The sequence below is a fragment of the Oryx dammah genome, unplaced genomic scaffold (genome assembly GCF_014754425.2).
Source record: "Oryx dammah isolate SB20612 unplaced genomic scaffold, SCBI_Odam_1.1 HiC_scaffold_25, whole genome shotgun sequence".
Lineage (NCBI taxonomy): Eukaryota > Metazoa > Chordata > Mammalia > Artiodactyla > Bovidae > Oryx > Oryx dammah.
The window spans coordinates 86,019,662-86,027,975 of NW_024070209.1; the positions used below are offsets into that span (position 1 = coordinate 86,019,662).

Sequence of the window (8,314 nt, forward strand, 5' to 3'; positions counted from 1 at the left end):
GTGGGAGGAGAAGGGGACAACAAAGGATGAGATGGTTGGATGGCATCACTGACTCAATGGACATGAGTTTGAGTAAAGTCCGGGAGTTGGTGATGGACAGGGAGGCCTGGCGTGCTACAGTCCATGGGGGGTCGCAGAGAGTCCGACATAACTGAGCAACTAAACTGAAGAGTTTGCTAAAGATCCCATAGCGTAGCCAAATAAATAAATTTTTAAAGGATTATCAGTTTTTTTTTAAGATTTCACATATCTTGATCCTGTCATGTCTGTTTCATTTTAAAATCTCTTTCCGCCATGTACACAGTTATCACTGAACCTCCTTCCTTCTCTCTCCACCAGAACCAGAGGGATGCTAGATTACCCATCTTGCTCCCAGCCCAAGAACGAAATCAAGGATGAACATCTCCAAGCCTGCACATTTAAACCATGTTGAAATGTTTTCTTAGATGTTGAAGACAGAAAGGATCTGAGAACAACTCCTGAGGACCCAAGTGTGTAAGACACCCTTTCCATCTTTTGAGGTCACTGCTAGCCACACCCTTGTCTCCTCCTCATTCTGTCCATGGCTCTGGGTCCACAGTCACCACAGTTAATTTGGGACTATTCGTGAAGCCCCCACCCAGGCCAGTCCCATCCAGATGCCCCCGTCCAGCCTCACACCCAGGCTGAACCTCAGCGTTGGTGCCTTTGATATATTTTTTCTCCTTGGCTTTCCAGAAGACACCCACCCCAGCCCATGACCTCCTTCCTCCTCCCTAGGAAATTGTACCTTGAAGTCAGGAATTGTGAATTTGGTGTTATAAGACAGGTTAGACTTGGAGGTTACTGTGTTCATCCTCTCCAGGGCTTGTAAATTTTCCTTATCTCCAGGGGCAGAAATTAACCAAAACTCCGACATGTTTCCAGTCTTCTTTGATCCAGCTACTAACCAGAACCACAGCAACACAAACAAACAGAAACAGGAGGAAACAAGTGTCAAATATCTCTACCTGTTCACCACTCCCTTCCCTCAAAATTAATCCTCTCCGCTTTTCCCACTTCCCATTTGTTCCTTCTCTGACCTTCCAGTTCAGATTCTATAGCTCCAAGGACAGCCATGTGCCCCAGGCTTATCTCCACCTGGAAAGCCCTCCGGTCTTCACAAAGACTCCCAAAAATCCTCCTTCCCTCGGGTTATTCTGACTGGTTTTGAGGGGAGGAGGAGGAGGAGGACGGTTTCTGTCTCTCCTATTTCAGAGAAAGCCCCACACTGGATATCGCAAAGTCGGGGACAGTAGCCTGGGTTTGGGCACCTCCTGGACTATTTTTCTCCCTCTCCTGGGATGCAGGATGGTGGGTGGTGGGTGGGGGGTAGGGGTTGTGTGTGTGTGCAGGGATGCAGGAACCAGACAAGAGGTACTTCCATAAAGGGCAGCCTGGGCAAACCCAGATCTTAACTGATCAACCTTGAGATTGATGCTAGTTTTAAAAGACTTCAAGGGGCTTCTCTGGTGGTCCAGTGGCTAAGATTCACACTCCCAATGAAGGGGGGTGGGCAGGGGCCTGGTGAACTATGCTGCATCTAAGATCCGGTACAGCCAAATAAATATGGAAAAAAAAAAAAACCCACTCCGAAAAAACCTCTCTTTTTGTAAACTAAGGTTGGGGAGGAGGGAAAGAGAGGGGACTATTAAAGTCATTTTCCCGCAAGACTAGGTGTCTATTCTGCAGAGGTGGGTAACACGCTGAATCTGGTTGGAAGTTTCTGTCCAGCGTCTAAAGTCGATTCGTTCCGTTCATTCAAACGTGTACACACCCACACCTTTCTCCCCTCGTCTTGTTCTTCCCTTCCATCGCCTCCCAAAGCAGCTCCCGGGATGGCCACGAAAAACCCAAGGATAATAAGAGCCAGAGTCCCATCGTGCAAGCTCTTCTGGTCGACCCCCGTCTCCCTCCACTCCAAGACAATCTTCACCCCTCCTAACCTCGAGCACACCGAACGCAGTTCCTTTCGCTTTCGATCGCTGATGGCCTGGGGACAAACTGGCCCCGAGGAGATGCCACCTGCCCCGGCCCCTGGGAGGGCACAGAAGAGGCGCCGGCTCCCGGGTTCCCACGGAGAAAGTTCGTGGAGGGCGCGCGTGGGCCGAGGAGGAGCGCGGACCAAGGGGACGCGGGGAGCTCGCTCTGGTCCCCCGGGTCGCGACCCGAGCCCTCTCCCTGAGCCGCCTCGGGTCCCCGAGCCGCCGCGCGTCCTTACCGGGAGCCCGCGGGCCGCGCGAGCAGGCAGCGGGCGGGCGCTGGGCCGGAGCGCACGGCCGGCTCCCGGGAGGCAGCGGCTTCTGCGGGGCGCCCCGCCCTGAGCTTTTATCCGAGCGGGAGGCGGCTCCCGCCCTGCCGAGAATTTGCATACCCGGCAGCCCGCCTCCAGCCGCCGCCGGGACCCGGAGCGCGGGGCAGCTGGGGCCACCGTGCCGCGCGAGGGGGCGGCGGATCCTTTCCCTTCGCGTCTTGGCCAGATCCCCGAACCCCGATCGGCTTGGGCTTGGGACCGGCGGGATTCTGGAGAGCATCAGACGGGGGTCCCAACCCCGCGACGGAGCGGCGCGGACGACCGAGAGAAACAAGGGAGGCGCTGGGGACCCGGACACCTGTCCTCCCCGCGTCTCTCCACCCTCTACTCCATCCCTTGACAGCAACCGGGAACCGGGTCTCAAGGGGGATCACCAAGAGACAGAACTGACCTGTCTGTTGGTGTCTGGAAAGCTCCACGACAGGTTCGTATATGTTTTGGAACACTCACCTGGGCAGAGGAACAGTCTTCCTCTGGTCGTGGGCGTGAGCTTGCCCTAGGTTGCCAAGGAAACTGTCCACTGCAGGGCGCGCCCACCCGACTTGACCGCCTTTATAATTGCAGTGACTATAGTAGGAATTTATCAATAAAACTACCGCGTAGTACCGCAGCTTGAGCTCATAATCCGTGCTGTTTTAAAACAACAGAGGGAACCCCCCAGAACTTAACGTGTGAGTGTTTAAAGAAAAACAAAAACAACTCTAAGAATTCATTTTCTCTGGAGACTAGGAGGAAACTTTAGTGCATCCTTCTTCGTGGATGGTATTTTCAGTGGTTTCTGGGAAAGATTAAAATCTCTAAATTATTTTTTAGGGGGGGAGAGGATGTTGAAGAAGTTTCAGTTGCATCCCTGAGAGTGGGCTCCCCCTTGCCACCTGAGGGTAGCCAGGCTGGCCACCTGCTACGGGGAATGCTTTCAGACCTCTGAAAAGAAGCCTAAGGCGTAAGAGCCCCAGATGCAGGATGGAAATGTGAGTTTTAAGGTCACAGCAGATGGCCCTGCAATCCTATTGTGGAGCCGGGAATGGCAGGTCGGAACTCCCTGCAGCTGTCCACTGTATCATCGTGATTGGGACATGCGGGCGCATTAGTCAGTCCTTGCGACATTCCCTCCCGAGGGAGGACACCTGAAACCAAGGATGAGGAAACCCAGTGTGTACAGGAAGGTTAAGTGGCAATTTCAGGGAAGGAGTGGCCTGGTTGGACATTGACCTGGGATCTTATATTTTGGACTTTATCTGGAATGCCATTCTTTGCAGCCAGGGAAGACAGATCCCTTAGAGTCAGGCTTCCCTGGTGGCTCAGACAGTAAAGAATCTGCCTGCAGTGCAAAAGACTCGGGTTCGGTCGCTGGGTCAGAAAAATCCCCTGGAGAAGGAAATGGCAATCCACTCCAGTATTCTTGCCTGGAGAATCCCATGGACAGAGGAGCCTGGTGGGCTTCAGTCCATGAGGTTGCAAAGAGTTGGACGTGACTGAGCAACTAACACACAGAGTTGGGAGCAGACCTCTTTTATGAACAACAGCATCAGTGCCCACAGATGTTGCTGGAATTGCTGGTGTCACATGACTGATAAGTGGCAATGCTGTGAATGGAACTCAGGCCTCTGATCCAAATCGCATGTCCTTCCGACTGCTCCCAGAAAGCCTGCAGGCCCTGTCCTCACTGTGAGAACCTGTGCTTTCCATCTAAGTCCAGGTTTTCCCATCCTTCCTTGTTCAGAGACCTGGCTTCTCAGAGATTGGGCAGCGTGTTTAGGAGTGTCCCCAACTTTGCTTATGAATCCTTTTCTTTTTATAAATCTGATTTCCTCTTTTTTGGTGAAATAAAAATCTGACATGAATTAACTCCAGGATATCCAATTAAGAAAAGAATAAGGACTGTAGTCTTGCTCATCTTACTCAGAATCTAAAATCTTTCTGGTCTTTTGCATCTTTAAAAAAAAAAAATTTAATTATTTAGTTATTGTTGGCTGTGCTGGGTCTTCGTTGCTGCGAAGGTTTTCTCTAGTTACAGAGAGCGGGGGCTGTCCTTGGTTGTGGTGTTTGGGCTTTTCATTGCCATGGCTTCTCTTGTTGCAGAGTACAGGCTCTAGAGCTCGAAGGCTACATTTCCACAATTTAAAAATAACCACTGTTAACATTCAAATTGCCTCTGTTATTTTTTAAATGTATATCCATATATACAAATATGGGCTTTAGGACATGACTGAGATTATATGTTATACATAAAGTTTGGCATCCTGCTACAGATTGCTTTTTAGAGATAAAAATAAATTTATCAGTCTATGTTATCACTAATTTACCACACCAGAACTTGAGTCAGATACATTTGATTTCAAAGGCAAATAAAGAGATCTTGCTGAACAACTTACTTCTTAAACTAAAAAAGAGAGAGAGAGAGAGAGACTGACAGAGACAGAAACAACTCTGTCTTGCCCCAGGGCTTTTTGATTTGCAGTTTTCAAGACAGTATATGTACTTATCCATTTTGAATCCAGGTGTTACTCTCCTGTTTCCCTATAAAGTGAGATCACTCTTTAATAGAAAGAGAGAGAAATCAACCAAAAGTTGTAGAGCCTGATCCTTTAGGATATTGTGAAGTGAAAGTCGCTCAGTCATGTCCGACTCTTCGTGACCCCATGGACTATACAGTCCATGGAATTCTCCAGGCCAGAATACTGGAGTGGGTAGCCTTTCCCTTCTCCAGGGGATCTTCCCAACCCAGGGATCAAACCCAGGTCTCCCGCATTGCAGGCAGATTCTTTACCAGCTGAGCCACAAGGGAAGCCCCCTTTAGAATATTGGAAGAATACAAAACAGCATTCCCATCCCATACATCAATAGAACAAAAGTGGTTTCCTTCCATATATTAGCCTGAAGCAGCATTTAGTACCCTTGTTCAAATTCTCCACCCCAACTCCCAAAGTCTCTGAAAGCTGCACTAACTTGAAGTGCCTTGACCAACATTTATAAAATACCCCCAGGTTATGAAAATAAAAACAGGTTTATAGACACAGTTCTGGAAGAACCCAGGTTACAACCCAGGTTAAAGAATGCTATCTCTTCCTGGGAAAAAAAAAAGGCTGGGGAGGAAATGCCATCAGCCTCGAATCATCTCTAGTGTATTATGAATTTGGCTTTGGCTAAATATTCCAGAAATATTTCTGCAGTTGTCACTGGCTGTACACTGAGCCAGCTAAATCGTGCAGAAGGGAACAGTCCCATCAAGTTTGGGAACTACAAGGACAAGGGTGGTCTTTTTGGTCTGTTGTCCACTGGCCTCTCCCACACGGTTCCCTCTTCCTTACTGCATGGAGACAACCCTTTTCAACGATGCATGATTCCACTTGCAATCGGCTTGGATGAATATTTTTAGACTTTGCTGAGAAGGACCCAGGGAAGTTTTTCTGAAGTGACAGGTCTCTAGAAGAGAAAAATGCAAGCCAAATTGTCCCTGGAGTGTCAGCATGGTGTTGTAGGAAGAGATTAGGCTTTGGAATCAGATAATCTGATAAACTGCTTAACCTCGCTGAGCTACAGGGTTCCTATGTTTAAAAAGGAGGGCAATTATGCTCACCTTTCAGGCCTGCTCTGAGGATGAGAGAAAATAGTGTTCGAAGCACCAAAGTCATAGCTTGAGAACCAGCTGTGCTCAGTAAACCTTCCCTTCACCTCTCACTCCCTCTGCTTTCTCAGAAGGTCTCTAGGGGTTTACGTTTGGCATATTAATTGTCATTACGTTTGGCATATTATAATAATCCCTTGTTATTGCCCAACATCTTTCTCTAGGGACTCAGAATACTTCGATCTATCTTTTGTTATCCAGCCAATACCCTTGTGATTTTAAGGACAGCATCCTGATGGTGTTCATTTTTTTTCTTGAAGAAAATAAAGCCGAGGAATTCTCATGATTCCTTTACTTGAGTACACAGAGATAAGTGTTCATTTCATTTAACAAGTTGTGTTTTTTTTTTTCCTCCAGTATCTTCCAGCCTCCATGGAGTCTGCAAAAATAAATCAGTTTTCAGACCCGTGGTAGAGCAAAATAAGCATGGTAAACAGAATTTCAAGCTGTCCCAACTCATGAAGCTATGAATACAAAACACGGAGCAAGATGTAACACATGCATAAAAATGAGATATAAACATTTAAGAAGTGCCATGATCCTCATTTTACAGATGAGGAAACAAGCCCAGGGAGATTAAGTGAGTCGACTGAGAGCACAGTCAGTGGTAGGCCTGGGATCTGAACTTCATTCTTCTGAGTGTTACACAACAATATCTAAACGACTCCTCCAGTCCAGAGAAGCAGCTTCTAACACACTATGTGGAGTTCAATTCCTGGCTCTTCCACTCATCAGCCAAGTGAACTTGCACAGTTAGGGCTCAGGGGGCTGTAAAGTAGGATAATAATCATTCCTGTGTTATAACTTTTTTCTGAAGATTAAACAATAGGGTTCAGTGACCGGTCCCTACCAGTCATCAGTCAAGGTGTCCTCTGAGTATCAGCCACCTTAAAAAGCACCTCTCTCTCCTTGGCCTCTTTTTCTCCTTTTGTTTCTCATTTCCAAGTTCCTTTTCCCCCCTCCTGGGTTCTTTTGGAAGATACTGATTCTGCCAGTTGTAAACACGTGACCCATCTGTCACTCGTGCGTTCAGTCACTTCTAACATGTCCTTGATGCAGTTAACCCAGGAGGAAGGAAGGAGTGGCCAGTGCTTGAGGAGGAGTCTCCCGGCTCCAGCAAAGAGAACCCACCAGCGTTTTAAGCTCTGCCTTGGACTTGAGAGGCTCTGACCTTGTCTCCAGTTCTGTCATGGATCAGTTGTGGCCTTTCCAAGTACAAGCTCCTGTAGTCAGGTTTCCTCGCCTATAAAATGGGGACACCAAGGTCCTGTTGTGGTTTTTGTTGTGTCTGTGCTTCGTTGCTCAGTCGTGCCCTAGTCTTTGCAACCCCCTGCTCTGTAGCCCACCAGGCTCCTCTGTTCATGGAATTTTCCAAGCAAGACTACTGGAGTGGGTTGCCCTTCTCCTCTCCGGGGGATCTTCCCAATCCAGGGATGGAACCCACGTCTCTTTCATCTCCTGCACTGGCAGGTGGATTCTTTACCATTGCGCCACCAGAAGTTCAATAAAAATGGAAATAAAAATGGCCTCTGTGTGTGTGTGTGTTAGTCACTCAGTCATGTCTGACTCTTTGTGACCCCGTGGACTGTAGCCCGCCAGGCTACTCTGTCCATGGGATTCTCCAGGAAAGAATACTGGAGTGGGTTGCCATTCCCTCCACCAGGGGATCTTCCTGACCCAGGGATCGAACCTGGGTCTCAGGCATTGCAGGCAGGTTCTTTACCATTTGAGCCACAAGGGAAGCCCCCAAATGGCCTGGCATATAGCAAATATTCAAATGTTTAGATGTGGAAATAAGTCAATATCTGTTGCAACCCAAAAGGACTTTCCTAGCTTTATTACAACCTTTCAAAAACATGAAGTGAATGTTTTCTTGTGTTCCATTCTGTTCTTCAGTTCTTCATTTCAGTAGCTTCCTAATAGCCAATCCAAAGTATACCTTACATGTTCTACTCTATAGCACAGGGAACTCTATTCAGTCCTCAGTCCTCTGTAATGGCCTATATGGGAAAAGAATCTAAAAAACAGAGTGGGTATATGTATTAATATAACTGATTCAATTTGCTGTACACCTGAAACTAATGCAACATTGTAAATCAACTATACTCAAATAAAAATTTTAAAAATAAATAAATTAAAATATGTCTTATATCTGCCTACTTGTCTTCTTTCTTTTGATTCTTCTACGTCATTATCATCTTTACTCTCATCTCCTGTAGCAGATGGAATAGTATTCTCCCCAACAGAAATTCACATCCACCCTGAATCTCAGGTGCAGAAGTTTCCTGCTTGCTCAGTCATGTCCAACTCTTAGTGACCCCATGGACTGTAGCTGTCAACTCCTCTGTCTATGG

General features: G+C 47.5%; 1 protein-coding gene across 9 annotated transcripts in view; it reads right to left on the reverse strand.

Moving 5' to 3' along the window:
* ATP6V1C2 (ATPase H+ transporting V1 subunit C2) overlaps window positions 1-2,789 on the reverse strand; it is a 60,788-nt gene extending 57,999 nt beyond the window's left edge. For 2 of the 9 annotated variants that reach the window (XM_040224930.1, XM_040224927.1), the window contains exons 1-2: window positions 1,965-2,147; window positions 770-921 (exon numbers count right to left, since the gene is read on the reverse strand). In XM_040224930.1, coding sequence (XP_040080864.1) covers window positions 770-898 — 129 coding nt within the window. In that variant the 5' untranslated portion in view covers window positions 899-921; window positions 1,965-2,147. Of the gene's footprint in view, window positions 1-769; window positions 925-1,964; window positions 2,207-2,239; window positions 2,303-2,723 lie in introns of those variants that run through there. The other 7 variants (XM_040224929.1, XM_040224928.1, XM_040224924.1 and 4 more) reach the window with 7 other exon arrangements.
* Window positions 2,790-8,314: the final 5,525 nt, after the last annotated feature.